At 44.4% G+C, this 26582-nt stretch overlaps 3 protein-coding genes across 11 annotated transcripts; 1 reads left to right on the forward strand and 2 right to left on the reverse strand.

The window, feature by feature from the left end:
• The first annotated feature begins 6599 nt into the window (after window positions 1–6599).
• On the forward strand, window positions 6600–11775 carry LOC103641608 (uncharacterized). 3 transcript variants are annotated; one of them, XM_008664949.4, is made up of 10 exons: window positions 6600–8264; window positions 8426–8601; window positions 8694–8916; window positions 9024–9272; window positions 9355–9405; window positions 9493–9753; window positions 9834–9886; window positions 10144–10258; window positions 10339–10593; window positions 10691–11775. In XM_008664949.4, the coding sequence occupies exons 2-10, from the start codon at window positions 8491–8493 to the stop codon at window positions 11602–11604; spliced, it is 2232 nt and encodes a 743-aa protein (XP_008663171.1). In that variant the 5' UTR covers window positions 6600–8264; window positions 8426–8490; the 3' UTR covers window positions 11605–11775. The 3 variants fall into 3 exon arrangements, with proteins under 3 accessions (XP_008663171.1, XP_008663172.1, NP_001288379.1); XM_008664950.4 differs by having other exon boundaries at window positions 8465–8601; NM_001301450.1 differs by lacking the exon at window positions 6600–8264 and having other exon boundaries at window positions 8491–8601; window positions 10691–11604.
• Window positions 11691–16735, reverse strand: LOC100192920 (uncharacterized). 7 transcript variants are annotated; one of them, XR_559653.4, is made up of 11 exons: window positions 16178–16730; window positions 15789–15969; window positions 15444–15683; window positions 15227–15371; window positions 15014–15148; window positions 14871–14937; window positions 14708–14785; window positions 13569–13621; window positions 13328–13491; window positions 12334–12459; window positions 11691–12207 (listed from the first exon to the last, which is right to left on the reverse strand). XR_559653.4 is itself a non-coding variant. In NM_001358495.1 (9 exons), exons 1-9 carry the CDS (start codon window positions 16692–16694, stop codon window positions 13390–13392), a joined length of 1518 nt encoding a protein of 505 aa, NP_001345424.1. In that variant the 5' UTR covers window positions 16695–16697; the 3' UTR covers window positions 13014–13389. The 7 variants fall into 7 exon arrangements, 1 of the variants encoding a protein (NP_001345424.1); XR_004852969.1 differs by having other exon boundaries at window positions 11894–12207; window positions 12334–13227; window positions 16178–16735; XR_004852968.1 differs by having other exon boundaries at window positions 12136–12207; window positions 12334–13491; window positions 16178–16733.
• A 5700-nt stretch (window positions 16736–22435) lies between these two features.
• LOC542421 (calnexin homolog) lies at window positions 22436–25859 on the reverse strand. Its single transcript, NM_001308610.1, has 6 exons — window positions 25629–25859; window positions 25457–25526; window positions 23322–24448; window positions 23151–23222; window positions 22941–23057; window positions 22436–22854 (listed from the first exon to the last, which is right to left on the reverse strand). The coding sequence occupies exons 1-6, from the start codon at window positions 25698–25700 to the stop codon at window positions 22714–22716; spliced, it is 1599 nt and encodes a 532-aa protein (NP_001295539.1). The 5' UTR covers window positions 25701–25859; the 3' UTR covers window positions 22436–22713.
• Between the last annotated feature and the right edge of the window lie 723 nt (window positions 25860–26582).

Below are 26582 nucleotides of genomic sequence, written 5' to 3' on the forward strand. Positions count from 1 at the left end.
GGAGAGCCGTAAAGTCCTTCGTGCAGCACTAAGGGCTGTCGAGGCTGAGGTAGAGCTACTCCAGCCTCGGCTTGTCAGGTCCAATGGTCGCGTGGTGGGTAAGATGTCTTCCTCTTGCTTCCTTGAACCCTTGGCGTCGTCCCGACCCTGATCGTTCTTTATTCTACTAGCCTTGAAGCCGAGCTCCGGGAGATGCAATGATATCTCGGGTTGGTCTTGGATTTCATCGGGGCACCCGACTCTTCCTTAGTGGAGCATGTAGACGACGTCCCACACCGTGCTCGGGGCACTGTTTCTCCTGGTGCTCACCGAGGTGCCGCCACAACACTGCTCATCGGGGAACTCAGAACTGGATGTGGCCTTTAGGAAGTCGTCGGTCCTCCCTCGGCTGTAACACCCTGAATTTGGGTTATAAATTTTATTTTCTAATATACACCAAATTCAGGTGTTACTCTCTCATCTCTTTGCTTTCCTTCTCTTTTTCCCCAAAAATGGAGAACTAATTTGTTTTGCCTTAGAGGCACTTTGGTTGTTGTATTCATGTCGCTGCATGGTGTTTCTAAATGCAAAATATGTTTGAAACATGTTAATATATCTTATAGAAGCGCTCGATAAATTTTCATATTTTTTGGAATATTTTCTATTTTCTGAAAACCAAAATCTATTTATTTAAGGTACTTAAAATGTTTTTAGAAACTGTAAGTAAGTTTTTTGAGTTCATTAGGTGCTAAAACATTTCTAGGATTTTTTTTGGAATTTTTGAAGCATCTATAATATTTTGAGCACAAAATATGGATTTCTAGGCTTTTCTGAATTTTATAAATGGTAAAATCCGAATTTTAACCGAATTTCCAATTGGCCCAGCTTTTCCTCGTCGAGCCCGTTCTAGAGCACGAAACGGTTTCCTTAGATTCAACTCTCAGCTCCCGAAATTGCTCGCCGTAGTTCGGAGCGGTTCCAACTCCGGCGAGCAATTACTCCCAATCTGTGCATCGTCTGCAGAATCCGAGGGTACCGCTGCGTTTGTCTCGTCGAGGGCTTCGTCGCAGTGCGTTCGATTTATCGATCGGACCTCCGAATCTCTGTCAATCGACGGTTTTCTCCTCGGCTCCGGCAAGTGTCTTCTTCCCCGGTGAGAAACCTCCATTGTTGCACCTAGAGTTTCATCGTTTATTCCTTTTCCTGTCTATGTCGGGGCTCCCTCTCCCTTCCCTCTTATTTCCCAGCGATGGCGCCCCCTCCCTTCGTCCCCCCCCCCCCCCCCGCAGCCCCTTCCCACGATGGCGGTGGCCGGCTGGTCGGCCAACCGGCTCGACGCTGCCCCGACCGAGCTCTCCCTCCCTGCGCGTGCCCCTCCCCGAGCCCCCATGGAAGTTCCCTGCGTGGAGAGAGAGGTGAGGAAGAAAATGACTAATTTACGAAAATGCCCCTGTCAGATTTCGAAACCGTACGCAGGAATTTAGTCTAGTTTAAAACAGTGATAACTTTTTGCGTTTTAAACCTGATTCAATCTACTCAAGTTGCGTTAGATTCGTATTAAAATTATCTACATGTTAGAAGTATTTTCCCTACTGTTGCATAATTTATTTAATTTATTTAAACGTTTGTTTAACCGGAGGTTAATAGAACGACATTTTATTTAAATATAATTTATAATTTCGAATTGAGCATTTATAAATCAACATCAGCGTAGTTAATGTTAACTGAACTGTTCTTACTAAATAATTGTTTAGTTTAATCATGCTATTTATTTATTAGTTTTCGCGTATCATTTCGGCACGCGTGTCGCAGTGTTGTTTCGCGCGCGTCGTCGCGTGTCGTTCGCGAGTGTCGCACGTGTTGTTCGCACGCGTTGTCGCACGCCGTTCGCGCATGTCACTTATCTTGCCGCTCGTTGTCGGTGCGTAACGAGCGCTGTCCACGCATTATATTTAACCGTTCGCTTATAATCATTCATGACTGTTTATTAGTTATTTATTTAATCATCCACAATTAAAAACAGTAAGTTAGTCAAAACTAAGTAGTTTTAATTTATATTTCATAAATGTCAATTAATATAAATACGTCGAATCAAATGTTTTAACTAGTACTTGTTTAGCGTAAACGCGAAAACTTCTCGACCGTAGCTCCATCTGTCGCGTTTCTTTTTGTTGCATGACCATAGTAGCGAGCTCTATTTTTGCATGTTTTATTATGTTTTTCTTTGAATGGTGTAATGTTCTTATGCATATATATATTATGTTTGCTTATACCTGTTCGTCTTTGCTTCGTGTTGCGATTAGATCGCGATTCGTTTCCGAGCTTCGAGGAACTGACAGCCAAGCTTCGGCGACCATGTGATCAGATTCTTCGAGTTTTACAAAGTTAAAGACCCTGAGCATCTATTTGGTGAAGTCAAGTGTCCTCTGACCCATTATGTCCTACATACTTATAATTCATTGCCCGCATTACTTAATTAAACCTAAGGATTGACTAGCTTTGTATTTACCTTATCCTTGATTACCTTTTGGGATATTATGGTTAGCTTTCTGCTATTGCTTTACTCTAATAAATGAACATGATAAGAACATTTATGATACGATGATGTTATCTTGATTATGATGATGAACTTGTGATACTTAAGGGGGCTCGGGCTGTTTCCCGAGTACCTCTTCGTAAGGACCTGTTTGTTAAGAGACCACCCGGAAAAACAGTGCAACCATGAGGGTGGTATGGGACGCCCTTAGCTGATTTATTAGAGGAACTTGAGGTGTAGTCGGCTTCGCCTTCGTGTCGTCAATGGAGTCTAAGCATAGTACTTGCTCTGCCGAGGCTGGTTGCCGAGGTTCTTTCGATTTGGTTTTGTTAGTCACCCTTCCTATGGGGAGAGGTATTGTGTTTATCAAACTGGAGAAAGCTAACGTGCGGCTATGACATCTGGAAAATCTTTGTAAAGGCTACGTAGTGACACCCTGCCAGATCACCTAGGTAGTGATTAATGGGGAGTAGCGCTCCTCGGGAAGAAAGGGAATCACGGCTGATGGGTAAAGTGTGCAACCTCTGCAGAGTGTAATGAAACTGATATATCAGTCGTGCTCACGGTTAAGAGCGACCTTGGGATCCTCTTTGATTAGAGATACAGATGGTTTGAGATGCAATGGTTCTATTAATAGTTATTGGTTCGATGATGATAATGATGTTCCTCGATGAGGAAAGGATTCACGTGTTGGTTATTACTAAAACTTGGCTTATACTAATAATAAATACCTGACGAACTAAAAGCAACTATTTTGACCCTAACCCCACATAAAGCTTGTCCCCCACAGCCAAACGGGACATTTACTGAGTACGTTGATGTGTACTCACCCTTGCTTTCACAAAACACCAGGTTGCCTTTGGTGTAACCTATGCTCAGCTATAGAAGAAGAAGGCGTCGAGGCAGATCTGTAGGAGTTCCAAGACTTCGACGAGTTCGCGGATTAAGCTAGTGACCTCCCCCAGTCAGCTATCTGTGGTGGGTTTATTTACGTTGGCTACGTTTCTATTATGTGCACTTTGATTCATATTATGTAAATGACTCTGGTCTTTAGTATTATTACCTACTCTTTATTGTTATTCGAAGCATTGTGCTATGATGAGTCATTTATATAATCACTGTGTACGTGAATTTCTGATCCTAACACGTACATGGTTCGCATTCGGTTTACCTTCCAAAACCGGGTGTGACAACGGCCTTACCGGACGAAGGCTAGATGGAGATGCTGGAGCATTACGATGAAGCGGCGAACCGTGTTGTTCACAGGTTGTCCATGGATGGAATTGTTCGCAATACTCCCGATCCTGCATTGTAAACACACCCTGCTGTGATTTGTTTTGAAATAATGGAAAGTTGGATTAATGTTTTCTGTTTTTGGTGGATGATGTTTGTTCGTGTTGGAATCTACCTCTCGAGCCCTTTCTCGCGAGAGTTCGATTATGGAGTCTGCCCGAGGATTATAGTTTGTGCCTTGTTGATGCCTCGGCCTCCATACGTAAGATCGTGGATCCTCGGGTCCTCACCGGGGTGCGGTACCAGCTTAAGTCACCTCGTAACTCTCCATCGGTGGTATTTCCTGGAAGTTCATCAGTGTTATCTAGAGAGTTCGTCTGTTGCAGCTTAGGGCCCATTCACGGGCGGTTTCAACGCTGCTTCGAACATCATGCTGGAGGTCGGCATAAAGGAAATAACTGTGCATTTGTAATCCCACGATTTGCTTTTGTGATATGTTACTAATAATGTTATTATTCTGTAAGCAATTTTATTACAAAACTAACACAACTTGAAGGGGTATGGGATCGCTAGGGTCGTCGGATTTCATTCTCAAATTTTGCAGGGGTTCTTTAGCAAAAGACATCGACTAAAGGGGTATGGGATCGCTAGGATCGTCGGATGGAAAATCTACGCATCATATTAGAATGCCCATACCTTAAACTGGTATCCAATCCTCGCCCTTTGATCAAGATCTAACGGCCCAAGGAATCTCATGCCTTGCTCTCATCCGATCCGACCGCGACTGAAACAACGGTCCAGATTCCATTAACCTGTGATCTAATTGTGCCCATCCATTGTGTGATCAGCGGCTCAGATTCAACACCTATCAGGATCTAATCGAATCTGTCCTAGAGATGGCTACCAGTGATTCTTCAAATCATGACCACGGAGCGTGATGGTGTGACGGCATCGCGGTTGCGCCATCGTCGGTGCGAAACACATCTATTCACCCACCGCTCTATGCTCGAATTTACTCGGTGCAAGAGAAATAGGATAGGAAGGCAAATGTTATGGCATGCTTCTTACTCGAGATTATGGCGACGACCCTACTACCCACAAACCAAAGCTATCCCGCTGTGCGTTCGCCACCACGACGAGAAATTCACCAGTGTTATTGTCACAAATCCACCTGGGTGTGGCCACGACCACCACCCAGGGGACGTAATGAACCTTTCAGACCCGCACTCGCGTCCCGAACGGCGACAGAGGCGAGGTTCCACGGCGCACGGTGGCATGGTGACTCCGCCTAATCACCAGAGTGTGATTCCTCGCAGACCAATCGTAGCCCAGCATGGTGTAGAGTTGGGCATCATCAGCGTGCCATGGAGACCTGCCTAGCCCATACTTTGAGGCACGGGAGACTGTTAAGGTGAGATACCCCATGTCCATGTGGTGGCTCTTCCTTCCCCGATCTCCACTCACGGCTCGATTTGTTTTGACGATATGGCGTAGGGGCTCGATGAGGTGGTCCAGAGGTCGATAGTGCCTAGCTTTATATGCACAATAGAGATCCAGTCGCGGGGCACTAGATCGAGGGAGGTCGTATGACGATTATGTTGCAACGACCGGTGCGAATGATGGAATCGATTACGGTTTGGTTAAGGATGGTGCTGACAAAAGGGGCCCACACCAAAGTGAGTGGTGTGGGCGTGTGGACGTGGGGTGAGGGGTTGGTTGTCAAGCAGGGCCCATGTGTCGATTGGTGAGAAGGGAGGAAATTGGGCCACGCGAGGAAGCCTAGGTTGGTCTGATGAAAATGGGTTGAGGAAGGTGAAAGGATCACGATGCCAAGAGGGTGGTGAATTGGGCTTCTCAAAAATTCTTGCGAAAGATTAAACCCAAAACAAGAGCCCAACTTTACCCAACTACTAACTAGAATATAAAAGCTATGAAACAGTAAGCAAACCCTAAGTCGTCATGGCAAATACTAGCAATGCAAATACACAAATTAAATTGCTTAAAGTAAATGTGGAATATAAAGTAGGGGCAAGAAAACTCCTCCAATTTTTTCCGAGGTGTCGAAGAGTCGGCACTCTTCACTAGTACACGTTAGAGCACCTGCACAAGGGTATCACTCCCTCTTGGTCCTTGAAAGAACCAAGTGCTCACTATGAGATGATCCTTTGCCTCTCCGGCATAGTGGATCCCTCACGACCGCGTACAATCACCGAGTCGGGTCACCAACAAATCCTCCCAGGTGATCACCGAGCTCCAATCGCCACCGAGCCATCTAGGTGATGTCAATCACCAAGAGTAATAAATTGTAGACTTTCACTTGACCAAAATAAGTCTAATGCATGTTGTGTGTGCTCTAGGTGGCTCTCATGCGCACTAATGAGGTCCTAACATGGGATTATGATTTTCCTAATCACCTCACTAGACTTTGTGGACTTGCAATGCTCTAGCAATGAATGCTTGTTAATTGAGACAACAAGACAATAAATATGACTGGTGGAGCAGGAATAAATAAACCACCCAAACTAGTAGTTACATGGTTTTCTGCACATGGGCGCACCGGACAGCCAGGTGTGCCACCTGAGCGCTCCCAATGGCTAGTTCTGACAACTAGCTATTACATGGAGGAGCATCGTACATTGTACAATGAATGTCCGGTACACATCGGACATTCCTGTGCCTCTAAAAAACGGCTGACGCTTCCTGTTTGCTCACGGGTGCACTTGAGCGTTCTCTAGCCGGCTGCATAGGGCACCACCGGACAGTCTGGTGTCCCCAGAGCAGCAACACTCTATTTTTCCTTGGATTTTTCTAAACCAATTTTGATTCCAACTTGTGAGTGAGATCTTGAGTGACACCTAGCACTAGTTTTAAGTGTGAACATGCACCGACACTACACTAGTTATCTCTTGGTCAAATTACTCATCTACAACCCCTCTTTATAGTATGGATAAAGTAAAAATAAAAATCCTAACTCTATACCAAGTGTCCCACAACTCCTTCGACACTTATGATATGAAGACCTTCGTCTTTTGATTCATCTTTTCCAGTCGTCGCTTCAAGTTCTGATCTGAGGGATTGTTTTCGCTTGTTGGAGTGTAGCTCCCTGCATTGTGACCTAACTTACCATTTGTTCTGCAAAACACATGTTAGTCACAAATAATCTCATGTTGTCATTAATCACTAAAACTAACTAGTGCTCTAGATGCTTTTAGAAGGCTACTAGGCTGAGTAATTGGCCCAGGCGCAGCCGCGCAGGTAAGGGCAGGGGCGAAGCCAGGATCTAAAATTAGGGGGACCAAATTAGATTAGGGGGGCTATTAGAAGTATTTTTTGCACTATTTACATGAGAATTAGTTAAAAAACTAACATATCCTATAGATTTAGGGGAGCATTAGGGGGGACATTGCCCCCTGTCGTCGCCCCTGGGTAAGGGTTTTCTCCTTTTGTTTTCCATTTCTATTTTCTTATTTTAATTCACAAAACCAAATTCAAATACAATTATATGTTTAAGATTGCAATATTAAGTGCACAAGCAATAAAATTCCAACATGATGCAATATATAAAGAACCCAACATGAGATGCAAGTCATGTTTATTTTATATGTTAATTATTTATTTAGGGATATGCTTAAACCATGGAACACATACACAATTCTTTATAGGAATATAGTATTTTGAATGTGTAATATAATTGTAAGTTAATTCAAAATTAATATCCATTACTTATTTACTTTGAGGAACTTAACATATAGCCTTTACCAAGGTTTACTTTAATTCATATAAGAAATCTTTTTTTAATTTTTTTATTATAGAACCTATCTATTTTTGAAGAAGTGGCTCCAAAGATAAGAGATTCTTGTTTTAAAACACATTTTCAATTCAAAAATTTTAGATGATTTTATTATGTTTCCAAAATAAGATTTTAGGTGTTACACAGAATCAGAAAAAAGCTGAAACAAATACGGTCCTTATTTGCCGCTCGTTTTCCCTGCATATCAGTTTGTTTTAGTTTTTGTGTAACCGTATATTCACAACTGTTCTCGTTTCCACTGTCCTGTTTTCAGTAAAAAAAAATAATAACAGAAATGGAAGAAAGTTTTTTCGGACGGTTTTCGTCCGTTTTCATCTCTTCGGAACAGTGGATCCCTCCCCTCGTTCACCCCACACGTGTCTGGCTCCAGAGCCGTGGTTACGAAACGCTCCACTCCGCTCCGCTTTCCCAGTTCCGGCCACCGAGCATGGCACCACCCCTTCCCTCCGTCTCCCGTGGTTCGCGGGCGCTCGTCCAAGCATCCAACCCCAGCTCCGTGCGTCGCGGCGCGACCACCGGACCTATAAGTACGGAACGCTCATGTCCGCCTCTTGCTTTCCTACCTCTCCGCCCCCGTTGCCTCCCACCGCCGAGACGACGCGGACTTCGTACCCTCTCACCGACGTGTGCGCCGCTGTCTTCCCCGGCACTCACTGCTGCTGGTTCGGCTCCCGAACCTTCGTCGACTCCGCATTTCTGAACAGGGTTTGTGATCCTCTTCACCTTTTTGTTTAGCGGTTGATTCAATTCCTGGCCAGCTGAGGATTTGAGATGCTTGGGTTACTTTGTAATTTTCTAAAAATGATCTTAGGTTCTGTATTCACCACCTGATTATTCAAGCGTTGCGGTTGAAATCTTGTTTGCAGATTTTTCATACATTCCAATAACCTCCTAATTGTCCGAAGGTGTCATATGTGACGAGAGAGCACAGATGTCTCTAGAAGTTGAGAAGCCACCAGAAACGACCAAGCAGCTCAAGCGACAGGATTCACTCTATGGTGATGCAGAAAAGGTCTCCGGCTTCAAGCACCATGGCTCTGAGGTCTGCTTCCCAGGCAACTTGGTTACCGTGTTGCAAAGATGCACCGTCACTGACAGAAAAAATTTACTACAATAAAACTTATGGTGACACAGGGAGGCTGGCCGCGGTTGCTGCAGCTTGCATTTCAGAGCATTGGCATCATCTATGGGGACGTCGGGACATCACCACTCTATGCGATATCCAGCACCTTCCCTGATGGCATCAAGGACCAGGATGACCTACTTGGCGTCCTCTCCCTCATCCTCTACACCCTAATCCTGATACCAATGGTCAAGTACGTCTTCATTGTGCTTTATGCAGATGACAATGGAGATGGTAAGCTCATAAGACAGGAAATTTCAACCTGTCAACCTGCTGTAGTCACCATATTCCTGCTGTTTATTCGGTACTTCACATTTAACAGCAACATACTGCTGTTCTAGGTGGCACGTTCGCCCTCTACTCACTTATATCGCGGCACTCCAAGGTAAGGCTGATACCAAATCAGCAGGCTGAGGATGCCATGGTGTCAAATTATGGCATCGAAGCGCCCAGTCCGGAACTGAGGGTGGCACAGTGGCTGAAGCAGAAGCTCGAGTCTAGCAAGGCGGCAAAGATTAGCCTCTTTATCATTACAATCCTTGGCACATCAATGGTGATGGGGGATGGAACCTTGACACCATCAATTTCTGGTAACAGAAACAGTATACGGAGAAGTCATAAGCACATTCGTATCCAGTATTCAAAATCCTAACGTGTTTCTTGCTTTTCTAGTGCTCTCTGCAGTGAGTGGGATCAGGGAGAAGGTGCCAAGCTTAACTGAAAGTATGTGAAAAAAGAGCTCCTACAGACATTGATCAGTTGGTACGCTTTGTTCAACATGTAAATTGTTTGCTGTCACTTTTCGTGCAGCGCAGGTAGTCTGGATCTCAGTGCCGATTTTGTTCGCGCTCTTCTCGGTCCAGCGCTATGGTACAGACAAGGTCGGGTATTCCTTTGCTCCGATCATCACACTATGGTTTTTTCTTATTGCTGGCATTGGAATGTATAACCTCATTGTGCACGAGATCGGTGTTCTCCGAGCCTTCAATCCAATGTACATAGTGGATTACTTCAGAAGGAATGGGAAGGATGGATGGGTTTCACTGGGTGGCGTTATCTTGTGTGTCACAGGTAAACTTTACATCGAAAAGTGCAATTGCGATGGTAGTTATTAGTCTACAATCTCAATGGGCTGTTGTCATATGCAATAGGCACAGAAGGAATGTATGCAGACCTAAGCCATTTCAATATCAAGGCCATTCAGGTAACAAGGACATTCACACCCATGCTCTTCGCTTCACCATGTTGATTCTCCCAACTCTACCTCCAATTTTAGTTTAGTTAGAAGCATCCATTTTGCTTTTAAACTATGCCACTGTAAAGTTTTCAAATACACCCATTTTACTTTTAAACTGGTTCCATTCTGTTCCTTCAAAATAAAGCATCCGATTTTACAGGAATCAAATTCCAAGCTTGCCAAACAGAAATAGCTCACAACATTCGCTGTGTTTTCACCTACAGATCAGCTTTAGCACTGTCTTGCTCCCCTCCGTGGCACTGTGTTACATCGGACAGACAGCTTACCTGAGGAAATTCCCAGAGAGTGTCGCAGACACTTTCTTTAGATCCATCCCAGGTACTACTATGAATTAGGCGTACAGTTTTGCTTCATGGAAACGACAATGCATAACGAGCTAACATAATGTTCTAACGCAGAGCTAATGTTCTGGCCAACCTTCATTATCGCCATCCTTTCGGCTATCATCGCAAGCCAAGCCATGCTGTCAGGCGCATTCGCCATCCTCTCCAAGGCTTTGTCTCTTGGCTGTTTCCCCAGTGTCCAGGTGATTCATACATCCAAGAGCTACGAGGGCCAGGTTTACATTCCTGAAGTGAACTTTTTGATGGGATTAGCAAGCATCATCGTCACGATCACCTTCAGAACCACCACCGAAATCGGCAACGCTTATGGTAAGCAACTAGAAGGTCCAGAATTTGTTTTTGGCAACCCAGAACAGACAGACAGAAGTTATACATTTCATGTCATTTGATTCTGGGTGGTGTGCAGGGATCTGTGTGGTAACCGTGTTCTCGATCACCACCCACCTGACGACCATTGTGATGTTACTCGTGTGGAGGAAGAATTTCATCATCGTCTTGCTTTTCTACGTGGTGTTCAGCTCCATAGAGCTGGTCTACCTCTCATCCATACTGACCAAGTTCATCCAAGGCGGGTACCTGCCGTTCTGCTTCTCGCTTGTCCTCATGGCCTTGATGATCACATGGCACTACGTCCACGTGATGAAGTACTGGTACGAGCTGGACCACGTCGTGCCAGCCAACGAAGTGACAACGCTGCTTGAGAAGCATGAGGTGCGGCGGATCCCCGGGGTGGGCCTCCTTTACTCGGACCTGGTCCAAGGCATCACCCCCGTGTTTCCACGTCTGGTGCAGAGGATACCCTCCGTGCACGCGGTCTTCCTGTTCATGTCCATCAAGCACCTGCCGATCCCACACGTGGCCCCTGTGGAGCGGTTCCTCTTCCGGCAGGTCGGCCCGAGGGAGCACCGGATGTTCCGGTGTGTGGCGAGGTATGGGTACTGTGACAAGCTAGAGGAGTCGGGGCTGTTCAAAGGGTTCCTCATGGAGAGCCTAAAGACGTTCATCCAAGATGAGGCTGCGTTTAAGACGAACTCTACAGCTGGAGATACCAAGGAGCTGACCGATCCCAAGGTGTCTGGCCATGATTTGGCTCGTTGGGTCGAAAAGGAAAAGCAAATGATTGACAAGGAGATGGAGCGAGGGGTGGTCTACCTTATGGGGGAAGCCAATGTCATTGCAGGACCAGAATCATCTGCCGCAAAGAAGATAGTGGTAGACTATGTCTACGCATTCTTGAGGAAGAACTTGACGGAGGGGGAGAAGGTGCTCTCCATTCCGAAAGACCAACTACTCAAAGTAGGGATAACATACGAGATATAGGGATTATGCTGGGCCTCAAGTTACAATCCTATGTATCAACTTGGCCTGAAGTCATATAAAGTTTATGTATATCGAGAGATTCAAGATTCAATGTAAATTATTCAATTTTATTCCTTCCACATGGTATCTATGAAATCGATCTCAGCAGGGGCTATGTCCTTGTTAAGCCAATAGATCCTATTCAGTTGTCGCATTTGCTGGGGGGCAACTCCCTTATTGGTGGTACATCATGAGTTCAAGTTTTAATATTTGAGTTACAATATTAGAAGTCTGTCACAGCGGTGCGCACTGCACAGTGAAACCTGCAGCTTTGATATTTGTACACGTGCTGTATTGACTGGATTCACGACGGTTTGCACGAATGCTACAACAGAAAATTCCCGATCCCCTGTCTGAACGTTTGCATCATCGTCATCGCGCATCCACTAAATTCTTCTATCGTCGTCCTCCCTTAATCAGCCGATTGTGTTTGATCCACCTAGCCCACGTGAATTTCATCAGCGAGTAGATCAAGCTATCGATTGTGTTTTACCTTTAGCATCGCCCCCTACAATGGGAGCAGATCAAGCTATCCATCCCATACATGTATGTGAGCTAACATCACTGCAACAGAGAACAGCAGAGAAGGGAGAAAGGACCAGTGAACATTTATATATCCCCATTACATTTATATATCTGTTTAATGCTAAAGATCAAGTCTGACAAATATTCTGGAGGCAAAGGATATACCGAAGGTAGTACTGGCATGGAGACTGCCAAATAACGCCAATGATCAGACACGTGCATACAAATCCACCATGGGCTACTGCATGAGACCTAGTACAGTACCGAGGTATGGAAGGTTTAACATGGTTCCTGTTGATCAGCAACAGCAAGGCATTTTGAGGATACTTAGATGTGGGACTAACCAAATATTTTCTAGGCTTAGCAGGCTATGGTAATATTTAGATTTTTTTAGATAATGATGGTAATATTTAGATGATTGCCCATAACTATGATGGTAATGCAATAGCATTAAGCTTATTCTTGTGAGCAGCGGAAATCTCACCCAACATATGCACTATTTACCATTCGTCATTTCATGACTCTACCACCTTGTAGAAAAATCATTTGGGATGAATAAGAGCAAATAGTTTAATCGTTACAGTAGCCGAAATTTGTGCTTATGTTGCCAATAGAAGCTGTGACACTAGCAGCCCAGCAGGTGTTAGGCTATAGACCTTATCGTCTAATTAGAATTCAGAAGCTGGGTCGTGTACCACTTTCTTCCACATATTTCTGAAGGCAGCATACCGACTCCCAATCGCAACTAGGAAATCCCACTGCTCTAGCCAGTGAAATCTTGTATTTCGATTGAACATGGGGAGACAACAAATGTGTTGCTGATAATGGGTTTTGATAAACAGTAATTCAAATCAATATTTCTTCATCTTACAGTTCCCTTGCAAAGAAATGCCAGACAAGCGAGAAACAACACATTTACCTCTCAAATGAGATAAGTTCCACAAAACGAATCTCGGAATAATGTTGGGAAAAGTGGTACTCTAAACATAGCATTTTTAGTACCAAGCAAACCAACCTTTAAAAATATATCCACTTCTTTTCCGTACCATGACTGTGTCACTGGCATAAAAGAATCAACATTCGTTGAACTCCAACAAATAAAGTGAAGAAAAGAGGCGTTATAGTGAACTGTGAGTGTAAGGATGGTATACAGCGGTACCTCATTGAGTGGAGTCGAGTTGACGCCGATATAGAAAAAAAAACATGATCAGGATATATTTATCACGGGCTCTTCAGCCATTCCCGGAAATGTGCTTGCATTTTATCTCGGCTTGTGGCATTGCCAACATTAACAGTAGGAATTATCTTTTGAGGTTTCAGAAACTACCAATGCAAATATTGACCTATAGTTAGAATTCAGCTAAGATGACAACAATGTAATATCAGGTTCAGGGATTTACCATCACAAAATCCCTAAGCTCAGTGAAACTTGAATGCTCGCTATAAGGCACACCTACAAGCATAGGAAATCAACTTGAAACAACTCATAATTGAATGAAATCTGTATTGTAGTTTGGTATTGGGAATGTTTATCATGAACATGTGATACATATTGGACAATATTAAGCCTAATATGGAGAATATTTTGCATTAAGACTCTCAGTTTGAATCCACATGTACTTCTAAAACAAATTAAGCTTAAAATCTTTAAAAATCAAAGGGACCTCTAATATAGGATCACCTCACTTGACTTAAGCTGTAACTGCAATTGTTTTCTTTTCTCGAACACGCAGGTCCACATCATTGTATTAAAAAAAGGAAGTCCCTACAAACCCACACACACACACAACCTTACAACAAAAACATCGTGCCCGGAAACATTAATGAAACGGCCATCCCTCCAATCATCTACCGTGGTCAAGGAGATAAAAAATATCGCTGGCCCCGGCCAAACCCCAAATCCACAGTTCTTCACCAGCGAGCAGGGCTCTATTTAATATCGGTAAAAATATCTATCTCTGTTCGGTATGGAAGATCAGATATTTCATATTGGTAAAAATAATACTATTATGTAGATAGCACTTAGCAAAAGTAAGTTCTAGATCTTCTGATAAATCAACCATTTGAATTCAGGAGATCAATAGTGAAAGGACATCTAGCGTAATGGTTAAGGCTTCCGAGTAGCACCTCCAGGTCTCGGGTTCGATCCCCCTCGGGGGCAAATTTCGGGCTTGGTTAAAAAATTCCCTCGTTGTGCTCCGTCCGCTTCTGGGTTACGTCTTGCGCGTCACCCTCCGGTTGGGCCGTTGCAGAGTGGGCGGTGACGGCCCGCTAATGATGAGGGGCCAAGGTTCGGGAATTTTCTCGGCCGGGACCATATTTTGGTCTCTTCTTAATATAATACCGGGAGACCGATCTTTCCCTCCACAGCTGAGTTTTAAATTCAGGAGATCAATAAACTCAGTCTATATTTGACAAAGGATAAGTCCAGACTGTTTATACTAAAAAAATCTTGTTCGGAATAGTTTGGGTTCTTATTGACCATTCATTAGCAATAAATGAGAGGAAAAGCATTATCAGTATAACCAACAAATCCTACCATAGATTGTTACATTGGCATTAGAGCTTGGTTTTATTAGGTCAAGATGCTTTCCAGTTGCCTCAGAGAAAGTCCAACCTGATAAAACAATAGAGATAATCTTGAGATCCATGTGAATCCATATTCCATAAGTACAAAAATTTATCTCCCAAACTTCGTTCACCTGTAGGCCGAAAAGCCAGCACAGCTAGGAATCTTCCATTAAGAGTCTCCAAGTACTTCTTCAAGTTCTGGCAAATATTACATTGTAGTTAGAGAGCTTCACTTGCTGAATTAGTATAATTCATTTGAGATTCATTTCCAAACCTCATGATTTATAGATCCAAGGGGCAGAACATGAAGTGATGAACTTTGATTGCATGAACATAGCCTTTTGGACAAATCTGGCCAGCCAAATGAGTAGAGAATCCGCCTTCTCGATGCATCAGTGTATATATGGGCCTTTCATGAATATATTAAACAGAGAATAAGAATGTCTGCATGTTGCAAAATCAATAGTGAAGCTCAAATGTAAAGTACCTCTAAAGCTTGGGAAATTGCTAGATACACATTCTCTTTCCCAATGCTATATGCCCCAACAACAATGAGGGTTTTTGGTTGTTTCTTTAGATATCTTCGAGTGGTTCTCACAACAAAATCAATAACATCCTCCTGGGGTGGGAACCTATAGTTTGCCATGCTCAGCAAAGTACAGATGAAAGAGAAAATTCCTAAAACTTGAGGGTCGTATACCTACTTGTACTTGGGATTGCAATATGTTGTGTCCAGGTAAACCAAATTTACTCGGCCTCTCTGGAGAAGTGGATGCGATTGCATAGTTTTTGATGCTCTAAAATCCCCAGTGTGGAGACAGGTCTTTCCATCACTTAGTCGGAAGTGGATTAGAGCTGCACCAGGGCAATGGTTGGCCTCCAGCAAGGTAACTGTCACTCCCTCTATGACATACTCGGTATCAAGCTCCAAAGGACAGATATAGCTGCATTCATTGATTTGAATACATGTTGCTGGTGCACGAGAAATCACCATGAAAGAATTCACAGGGGGGTGGGGGGGTGGGGGGGGAGAGAGAAGGGAGCCTTACTCGGAATTTACTGACAAGCACATCTTCACTAGGCGTGCAGTGAGTGCAGAACAATAGATGGGGCCATGGCACCATTTCTTGGTTAATCCACCGTAATGGTCATGATGAAAGTGGCTAAGGAAATAGGCCGAGCACCCCTCAACTTGTCCATACCGAAATGCATCCACCGTGAATGGTGTGCCTAGGTTTGCAGGTGCATGACAGCATGAGCGAAATTGGCAAATTAGAAAATTGATGGCAACAGCAATTCAACGTATAACAAACTCATTCCTCAGTGGCTCAGTAGGCAGTAGCTCCACCAGCCATATATCTAAGAGGGTCTAGTGCATTCAAAGACCCCCTAAATTATTATAACAAACTATCAAAGCATGAAACGCAGTAGCCTTTACCAGGAATCTTCTTGTAGAAGGGGCACGCGAGGGGCTTCTTGGCCGCCACCCGCTCCTCCTCGGTGCTTCCTCGCCTCCGCTTCCTTGCCAACAAAGAACCGGAAAGGGAGGAGGAGGGGGAGGAATCTCCAGCCCCGAGACCCTCCCTCTGCGGTCTCTCGATCCCCCATGCCTGGAAGAGGCTCCTCTGCACAAGCGATGAATCCCCAGCCCCACGCCCGTCCCGCCGCGGCTTCTCGATCCCCCACGCCTGGAAGAGGCTGCTCTGCACGGCCGAGCCGCCTCCTCTCTCCTTCACACCGGGTGCCCTTCTGGGCGGCCCCAGCGGCGGAGGGGCGCGTAAGGAGGACCAGTCGGTGCCGCTGCGGTAGAAGTCCTCCGCGAAGCCGCTGCTACAGGCAGCGGGGGAGGAGGGTAGAGCCGGGAATCCGTTGTCGTCGAGGTCCGCGGGAGAGGGCAGGGGGCAGTCGACGGTGGCCATGGGAGGTGGGTTCGAAGGGAACGTATCAGTGTGCATTTGTTGGTCTTGCTAACCGGATGGCCAGATGGGCCGTATCCAGTAGAAACAATCTATTTAATAATGACCGGCGTATTTAATAATGACCGGCGTGACATGACGTAAAACAGGCTCGTGTCGATTTCACATAAGGGCATGTACATTGGTGTTTAATGTGGAGGCTCTTAAGATGTTTTAATATGTATTTATAAAAAAAATCTTAGAGTCGTCTTTCCGTGAAGAGATGATCTGGCTCGTAAACCAAATAGTAACAGACGCCTCACTCCTCACTGTACGAATATGTCGTATGTTCTATCGATCTGATGTTGTATAAATGCATTTAATTCTGTATTTATTAACAGACTATATTTATAGACACTACATTATACAATAGAGTCTCTTAGTTGCCTCTTTTACTTGGAGAATCGTTTTAATGTCTTTCCACTATACATGCCCTAAGAACCATATCATATTTAGACCTTTTCCTCGGTTCACATTGTAGGTCTGATTTCTACACGATTATATTTTTATTTTTAAATCATTGATATACACACACAATACCAATCCTCCATATACCACAAATAAACTTGGGTTGCACCGGTCAGAAGAGTGCAGCTCTGCTTCTTTCTCAAGCTGACCATGGTTTAAGTCCTCTTCACTCCTTTTTTTGGTTATTTTCGCAATTTATTCACATTCTGTTATAATGGGCCGACATGCTAAATGTTAACTCGTCATGGTTAACAGTTTGCAGTGTCGTGCCTGGACCGCAACTACGGCACTAATATCGACCCAGTACGACTCGATTAGCTAGTCGGGCCTAACGGGTCGTGTTGATCCGGACCGGGCCGCCCGTTTGGCCACCACTAGCTTTTACTTTAGAAAGGTCAAAAGGTTGGTCAAATAAGCGCAAACTCAAAGATGTTTTTAATTAAAAGTAGCTATAAATATCTAGAGTTGATTTTCCTTCTATTGACTCGGGTGACTTAGAAAATTACTCACATATATGTCCAACAACTATATAGGAGGGTGGTAGCGTATGTGACATAGGTGTCTTGTATGGCAGAAAAAGTGTATTTTCTAATTGTATTAAGGAAGTGGGACCTTGTTTATTAGGGTGGTAAAAGAGATACATATAAACCACTGAACTGCTACCAAAAGATCTGACTCTTTTTAGATATGAAGTAGTGAGCGGGGAACCTTTCTGAAAGTCGCCTAGAGGGGGTGAATAGGGTGAAACTGAAATTTACAAAATTAATCACAACTACAAGCCGGATTAGCGTTAGAAATATAATCGAGTCCGCGAGAGAGGGTGCAAAACAAATCTCAAGCGAATAAAGAGTGTGACACGCGGATTTGTTTTACCGAGGTTCGGTTCTTGCAAACCTACTCCCCGTTGAGGTGGTCACAAAGACCGGGTCTTTTTCAACCATTTCCCTCTCTCAAACGGTCCCTCGGACCGAGTGAGCTTTCTCTTCTCAAATCAACCAGGAACAAAACTTCCCCGCAAGGACCACCACACAATTGGTGTCTCTTGCCTCGGTTACAAGTGAGTATTGATCTCAAGAAAGAATGAGAAAGAAGAAAGCAATCCAAGCGCAAGAGCTCAAAAGAACACAACAAATCACTCTCACTTAACACTAAAGCTTTTGTGGAATTGGGAGAGGATTTGATCACTTGAGTGTGTCTTGTATTGAATGTCTAGCTCTTGTAAGTGGTTGGAAGGTGGAAAACTTGGATGACTTGAATGTGGGGTGGTTGGGGGTATTTATAACCCCAACCACCAAACTAGCCGTTTGGTGGAGGCTGTCTGTCGCATGGTGCACCGGACAGTCCGGTGCGCTAGCCACGTCACCAGGCCGTTGGGTTCCGACCGTTGGAGCTCTGACTGCTGGGCCCGCCTGGATGTCCGGTGGCACACCGGACATGTACTGTAGAGTGTCCGGTGCGCCACTTCGCGCGTGCCTGACTTCTGCGCGCTCTGGCGCGCATTAATTGCTTCTGCAGGTGACCGTTGGCGCGAAGTAGTCGTTGCTCCGCTGGCTCACCGGACAGTCCGGTGTACACCGGACATGTCCGGTGAATTATAGCGGAGTGAATTCCCGAAGCTGGCGAGTTCAGAGTCGCTTCATTCCTGAAGCATCGGACATTGTCCGGTGTACACCGGACAGTCCGGTGAATTATAGCAGAGCGCCTCTGAGTTTTCCCGAAGGTGAAGAGTTTGGCTTGGAGTTCCCTGGTGCACCGGACACTGTCCGGTGGCACACCGGACAATCCGGTGCGCCAGACCAGGGCAGCCTTCGGTTATCCCTTGCTCTCTTTGTTGAACCCATTTCTTGGTCTTTTTATTGGCTAAGTGTGAACCTTTGGCACCTGTATAACTTATAGACTAGAGCAAACTAGTTAGTCCAATTATTTGTGTTGGGCAATTCAACCACCAAAATAAATTAGGAAAATAGTTGTAAGCCTAATTCCCTTTCACTTTCCTATGTCTTAAGTTATCGCTCGATATCGCGTTGTTCTCGTCTCATGTCCCGACGTCTTCCACTGGCGGCCATGGGTCGCAACAACCGATGCCAGAGAATCTGATCCTCAGCGGTGGGGTGGTGGCAGTGGATCAACGTTTCCTAGACGGTAGTGGAGCGCATCGTTTCTAGCAGCGATCGACAACGATAGTTTTTTTGGAGGTGGCTTCATCTCCCATATGTGCTCCGAGCGGTGTTCCCTCCAGTCTTTGTTTTGGTGGTGTGCGGCGGTGGTGGGTTTCTGGTGGCGACAGACTTAGGCCCTGTTTGTTTCGGCTTCTGACAGCTTCTGGCCACCAAAAGCTGTTGTGGACTGCCAAACGCTCAGCTTTTCAGCCAGCTTCTATAAAATTCATTGGGCCAAAAACCATCCAAAATCAACATAAACACATAATCGGTTGAGTCATTGTAATAGTAGGAATCCATCACTTTCTAGATCCTGAGCCCTATGAACATTTTTATCTTCCTCCACACGTAATCGTAATGATACTCAGATTCTCCCCACAGCCAGATTTTCAGAAAAGCTGGTCAGAAAAAAGCTGAACCAAACAGACCATTAGTTTATCCAGCCTATTTGACGAAAGGTGTGTGTGGATTTGTAATTGACCTCATGAGCTTGTACTCGAACATTAGTCAGTTTGGAGATTTTGGAGATTGATGCACCTTCCACCTCGTGATCGTGTCTCTCTCCTGTAATTCCCTTTCGTTCGATCCACTCTTGCATAGCCAATCATGGCGCTGTCTAAACCATCAGCGCAAACCAAGTTTGTGTTGGACACCATGTTTGTGGCTTTGGAGAGGGAGGATGCGTTTTTGCAATGGGTTATGGGAAAACATGGATCTAGTGTTTGCCAACTAGCAGTGTATGATGGTCCAATTGGATCTCAACTTTAGGTTTATTGGCTAGCTCACCAAAGATCGACACCTGATGGTAAGGAATTGGAGGAATCGGGTGCGTGGTGGCCTGCTTGAGTCTACACCGAATGGTGGGCCAAATGGGGGATGAGGTTTCCAACCACTCTTTGGTCTCTGATATGTCGGGTCCTTCATCACCGTACCTCCATTGCCTTGATGGGCGCTCGACTCGCGATCGTCCTTCCAATCATCGCGAGTGTCAGTGGTTTCGTCACACTCTTTCTGAGCTCTCATTTCCTAAGTTTGAGGGTTCCCATCCTAAGATTTGGTTAGACAAGTGCATGGACTATTTTTCGTGTTTATGAGGTTCAGAAGGTGTTGTGGGTGACTATAGCGGCGTTACACATGGAGGGCAAGGCCGCCAAATGGTGGCAGGTTTATAAACTACAAGCATCAGAGTGTTATTGGCGTTAATTTAGACGTGTCGTGGAGATGAAGTTTGGTGTGGAGGATTACTGCAAAGCCCTTGCCACCCTGCTTGACCTGAAGCAAACGACTTTCTGGATGACTATGTGTAGGACTTTGACGACAAGCGCCACCAAGTCTCGATGAGTTCCTTTTTGTGTCTCAATTTATCAAAGGAATGAAGCCAAAGATTCACGATCCAGTTCTAGCTTAGGTTACTACGGACCTGGACCGCGCCATCTTACTAGCCCAACTCCAAGAGAAAGTGCATGGTCATGGTCATCCTAAGTATGCTAAATCTTTTAGAGTCAGAGTACAATATCCTCTGCTCTAATAGAGACGTCATCGTCGTCCCCCTCTTCTAATACATGGTGTGAGCAACAATTGTGGGATTATCGCAAGAAAAATTATCTATATTTCTTTTGTGGTGAGAAGTTTGATCATACCCATCTAGAACATTGCACCAAGTCACAACTCCATGCTTTGGCCCTTAATGATTTGGATCAACCTGTACTTACCTAGGAAGGTCTGAATCAATTAGGTGTAGGATGTGCTGATAGAGGAATTCATCATCTTTTTTGAACGCTTTGGTGAGCACTAAACATGATGGTTCTCTCTCCCTTCATGCTATGGTAAAAAATCAAGTTATGCTAATTTTGATTAAGTCGGAGAGTTCCACAGTCTTCTTTTTCGCCATGCGTGGGCATCACCCCCTAGTTGTGTACTCTGGCATAGGTCAAAGTGGGTTTCTTGCTATGGTCATCTCATGGGTACTCATTTACTTTTGATATGCGAGTGTTGGACTTGGGTGCCTAAGATGTTATCATTGGCTAGCACCACACAATCCTATAGAATGTCATTGAGCCGCCCAAACCATCACATTTCAATAGAATGGTCAATGTGTGCGCCTCCAAGGTATAACACCTTCTCCGCTTCATGCTAGTGAGATTCAGGCTGACACAGTGCTAAAATGGGGCAAATAAAATGAAATATGGGCCCCAGCTATGGTGGATTCTTTAGTCCCTTACTAGGTTGTACACTCGACCATCCAATACTTACTGGTTGAATATCATGATGTCTTTAGTGAGCCTAAAAAACTTCCATCTGCCCGAGTCTATGATCGTGCCACACCCTTAGTGTTTGGTTACATTCCTGACAATTCTAGGTTGTATAAATATTCCCCTTACCACAAGGATGAGATTGAACATCAGATTCTGGAGCTTCTCAAATCTAGCCTTATTATTACGAGTCACAATCCTTTTGCCTCTTCAGTACTTTTGGTGCAAAAGAAAGATGGTTTCTGGCGCTTCTGTGTTGACTATCGTAAATTGAATGCCCTCACTATTAAGAATCATTTTCCATGTCATTGATGAGATTTCTGATGAATTGACTAGTACCTAGTGGTTCGCTAAGCTTGATTTGAGGGCGGGTATCAACAAATTTATATGCTGCCAAAGGATGAATGTAAGACAACCTTCAAGACCCATCAAGGGCACTAGCGGTTCCGAGTTATACCATTTGGGCTTATCAATGGCACTACCATTTTTCAGTATATCATGAACTCTACACTGGGCCCATTTCCCCGTAACTTTGGACAATCATCTTTCTCACCTTGGATAGGTATTATCGACCATGCGCACTCATCAGTTTAAATCAGTTTTTTCATAGATCACACCTAGATTCAAATTTCTAGGAATATGTAGCTGAAACAAAAAGACGGTAAGTGTTTATTTGTTCAACAATCCTTTATTTAGGCCATTTTATTTCAAACACCCCGTAAGACCGAGGCGGCTATGCTCTTGTGGCTCACACCTGATCCTATTCGAGAATCCACCCAGCGCCACAAGTTATGGTCGAACCAAATGGTGAGCCAGCAACATTCCGAAACACAAGCGAAAGCTTAACCAGGCATTCACCCAACTGAAACAGTTGCCAAAAAGGCATATGAAATATTCCTTGATTTGATCTACCAAAAAAACCATCACCTCTATCTGATTGAACACCGTCAGGCACAGCACATAAATGACCAACAAGAACTAAATTCTACGCTCGTGAAGGGTCCTGGTCTAACCATTAAAAACAAATCAGCAGCGGGGGAAGCCGCAGAGGTGACATAAGCTCCTATTATACACTCACAAATATTAAGAGTTCTCAAAATAAGCAGACGCCAGAAGAGCTAAAACACGTCAAAAACAGGTCTATGTCTCCCTTCGGGTCCTCCGACGTGGGCCTGTCTCGTCCTTTTCATCCTCTTTCTCATCCTTGTCACCACTGCTTCCAGCACCGTCCGTCTCCGCGGCCTTGGGCTTCTTCGCCTCAGCTGCAGGTTTCACAGGTGCCTGGAACAAGCAAATGTAGTCAACTGAGCATTCTCTTCAAGTTCAGAACCGTGACAGCAGTATTACATTGGTTGGGAATAACTTACCACCGGCTTCTTGCCACCAAAAAGGATCTTGAAGAGAACGGTAACGAACACGATGACAACGGAGACCAAAATGCCAATAGTGATGTTGGGCTGCTTCTCTCCCTTCTCGATAACATCCTGTGTACAAGATATAGATAAAAACACATTATTTTCTTGATAACAAATCCAGACGTTTGACTGGAGAGGAAAGCAAATAGCTCCAAAACTCACAATAATCTTGGTCTTGTAGGGTGCCAAGAACGGAATATCAGCAATCTTGTACAGGACGTCAAAAATCTTCTTCTGCAGGGGCAAAACCAGTTAGGGACAAGATGGAACAACAATGAACAATAACTAATGAAATAACAGTTATGGCTGCTAAAGGTTAGTAAAATGAATCACCTGGAAGTCAGAAAGACCATCTGCACCAGCAGCAGCCTCCTCAGCCTTCTCCTTTTCCTTCTCAACATCATACTTGGGCTTCCATGTCTTCTCCAGAATGGAGGTGGCAACTTTCTCATCATCAGCAATCAAGATATTGTCGAACAGGATGCCATCCTGCATTGTCCAGATCTCAATCCCAATAGCAGCAATTGGATCAAAATCAGGCCTGTCAAGCTCAAAGTACTCAGGGTTGGGTATCTCCTGAGGCTTCCAGATTCCCTTGTAGTTGGGGTTGTCAATCATAGGTGCATGCCACTTGCCTTTGTAAGCAGGATTCTGCTTCATCGGCCTCTTCCACTCGCCACATCCAGGTGCCTCTTCACACTTGGGGTTGTCAATCTTTGGTGCCTCCCATTCACCATCCTCTTCATCGTCCCAGTCCTCGGGCTTGGCTGCCTCAGGATCATCAATCTCCTCGGGTTCATCATCCAACCATCCCTCAGGCTTGGTGGCTTCCTCATCCACAATTTCCATGGGGGCATCCTCATCCCAATCATCAGGCTTCACTGCATCTGGATCAGGGATTTTAGCTCTCTCATCCCAGTCCTCCGGCTTCTTGTCATCAGGGTCAGGAATGGTCTTGGATGGGATAAGTGCTGGCTCAAAGTCATCAGCAGAAAGGAAGTTTGCCTTCTTCTTTTCTTCCCCATCGATCAAAATTCTGACCTCATTGTCTGGCTTCAAGATAGCTGTGTAGACATGAGAGAGCTTGTCGTATGGGACAGAAGGTGGGAATTTGAGGTGATGCTCAACATACTTTCCAGTCTTAGGATTCTTGTGCTTAAGGATGAAATGAACCTTGTTGGTTGACCCACATTTATCTGGACCAAACATAATAGTGTATGGAGTCTCATTATCAAACTCCTTGGCATCCCATCCAGCATCCTGAGGGCGGATGTACTTAATGTAGGCACCTCCACATTCAAGGCCATTCTGAAGTCTCACTTCAAACTGCAGGACCACTGTCCCATCATTTAAGGTAACTGGCTCATCAAGCTCCTTGATTATGGCGTATTTCCTTGCTTTGTCACTAACAAGGAGACCATAGTCCTCATGCCCATCACTCTTGGCATGCTTCCATACACCTACAAACCAGAGTATGTAGGCATTAAGCTATGAAATAGACAAAGAAAAATGAAACAGAAAGGACTAGTAACAACAACATTCAAACAGTGGCAGGTAACTAGTTTAAAATAACGATTGCATATAGAAATACTGTTTGAAGTGGCATTACAGTACCAAGATACTACTCCCTCCATACACAAAGGTATAGAACATGCTGTTTCAGAAAATGTAACTTTGCAAAATTTGACTAACAAATAGTCAAACAATGGCCGTGTTTAGTGTACAAAGGCTGTATAGAACTATAGATTCATATTGAACTTGACAACAGTGTTCACAGATAAATAGCAAATGAGAAAAAACTAACAGGCACCTCATAAAACTTAGGATTGCAAGCTTACTTCATATGAAGTATGTTTAATGCGGCACAGGATTACAGGAATATAAGATACCACTAGCAAACTGAACATACTGACAATTTTATTCTTTTTTGAATAACCTAGTTCATTAGCACATGCATACAAATAACATTATCCAAAATTTCTACTGATGTCTCATGCTATATTCTCGTACAAGTTACTCCCTCCAGTCATGAATTGGTGAGGATACTTTCGATTATCAAAGTATCAGTACGTTTTGGAAGTTCCAGAAACATGAACCATTCATATCAGCAATGAGCGCACACACAGAGAGACCAGACACTTCAATGACCCTTCATTCCTAACAGGTACAAACCATTGTAACATGTGTCGGCACATCCGATTGCATAGTACGTTGGAACGTGAAGGCTAGGCACATCTCTGTGTCTAGAGCGGGTGCTGCTAGCGAAGCACATCCGATAGAACTAAAGCACATACATATCTGACAGTACCAATCGTGGATCTCATGAGTAACTGCACAGCTATCTCTCAATTTAAACACCGGAAACTACGATCTCGACCGAACAAGCTCTCACAATCCTACTGAACCCACGGATCTAAACAGATCTAGCGAAACCATAACGATCGCGAGAAATAGATGCGCGCGCATACCTTGGTATTCATCCTTCTTGGAGACGATCCATCTTCCCTCGAAGTCCTCATCGAACGGCTCGTACAGCAGCTGCAAACAACGCCACCGGGAGAGACCCTCACAAATCTCACCCACAAAATTCCGGGAAAAACAAACAGAATAGCAAGATCGCCACAGGCTCGCTTAGATTACCGGGTCAGAGGCGCGGATCTGAACGAGCAGCGCCGAGACCAGGAGCAGCAGCAGAGCGCGCCCTCCCATCATCGTCCCGATCTCCTCGAGCCCGGGAGTTCCTCGAAACCTTCCGACTAGAGCGAAGCGTCCGTGAGAGGGAGCAGAAGGTGGGAGTATAAGAAGTGGGCGCAGTGGAGAGGCTGCACGGCTGACATTAGGAGAGGGGAGAAGGAACGGTGGAGATCGATCGATCTGAGTAGCAGGGCCGACAGTTGCGAGGAAAAGGCCGTTGTGTGACTTGTTTCGGCCAATCGGAGGCTGCCGAATGTGGTACTGACCAATTGCACGCTGCCACGTCTGAGTCGTGACGCCTTGGTCTTGTAGGACGCCATGTCACCCGCCCCAAGCACACGCAGAACGGTGGTATCCGCCTATCCGGACAGCGGGTCCAAGTGGGGTATAGCATCTCCATCCCAAAATAAGGAGTGCCTATAAAAATTGAGTCTTTTTTCCATTAAGCCAGAGCCGTCGTTAAAGTTCGAAATTTGGATATGTTTACCTTAGAGGATTTAGAATCTATTTAATATAGTAGATCATTTAGTTTAAATTTTGATATTCCACAACATTTTAAAATTCAGATATAAGATTATTTCAAAATTTTAAGGTGAGGGACAGACATGAACATGATCTTCGTCTCGCTCTTCTATAATAAAAATATAGCACATAAATATCTCTCTCATATAACCAACAGTAGCATACAAATATATTATATATAAAATTATATTAGCTTAATTATTTTATATCTAAATTACGATTATTAAAATAGAATTCAATTCAAAGGATCTGAACGATGCAGACGGGTCTCATTAGAATTCATATATCTATATTAAAAACATTTTGTAGACATCATGGTGCTAAATTTTAGTAATTTAATATCAACCTAATTTAATGTATTCTAAATACTTTGGAACA

This window comes from Zea mays, chromosome 10 (assembly GCF_902167145.1).
Source record: "Zea mays cultivar B73 chromosome 10, Zm-B73-REFERENCE-NAM-5.0, whole genome shotgun sequence".
Taxonomy (NCBI): Eukaryota; Viridiplantae; Streptophyta; class Magnoliopsida; order Poales; family Poaceae; genus Zea; species Zea mays.

Bases quoted from the DNA above. Each gene is read 5' to 3' on its own strand.
- LOC542421 (NM_001308610.1), bottom strand. From the start codon at position 25,700: ATGATGGGAGGGCGCGCTCTGCTGCTGCTCCTGGTCTCGGCGCTGCTC. The intron at 25,527-25,628 runs GTAATCTAAGCG...CGTTGTTTGCAG, and splicing joins AGATCCGCGCCTCTGACCCG to CTGCTGTACGAGCCGTTCGA. The intron at 23,223-23,321 runs GTGATTCATTTT...TTGCCCCTGCAG, and splicing joins ATGGTCTTTCTGACTTCCAG to AAGAAGATTTTTGACGTCCT.
- LOC100192920 (NM_001358495.1), bottom strand. From the start codon at position 16,694: ATGCACACTGATACGTTCCCTTCGAACCCACCTCCCATGGCCACCGTC. The intron at 14,938-15,013 runs GTTTGGAAATGA...AATATTTGCCAG, and splicing joins TTGGATCTATAAATCATGAG to AACTTGAAGAAGTACTTGGA. The intron at 14,786-14,870 runs GTGAACGAAGTT...TTGTTTTATCAG, and splicing joins GCTGGCTTTTCGGCCTACAG to GTTGGACTTTCTCTGAGGCA.
- LOC103641608 (XM_008664949.4), top strand. From the start codon at position 8,491: ATGTCTCTAGAAGTTGAGAAGCCACCAGAAACGACCAAGCAGCTCAAG. The intron at 9,754-9,833 runs GTAAACTTTACA...CATATGCAATAG, and splicing joins CGTTATCTTGTGTGTCACAG to GCACAGAAGGAATGTATGCA. The intron at 10,259-10,338 runs GTACTACTATGA...GTTCTAACGCAG, and splicing joins TTTCTTTAGATCCATCCCAG to AGCTAATGTTCTGGCCAACC.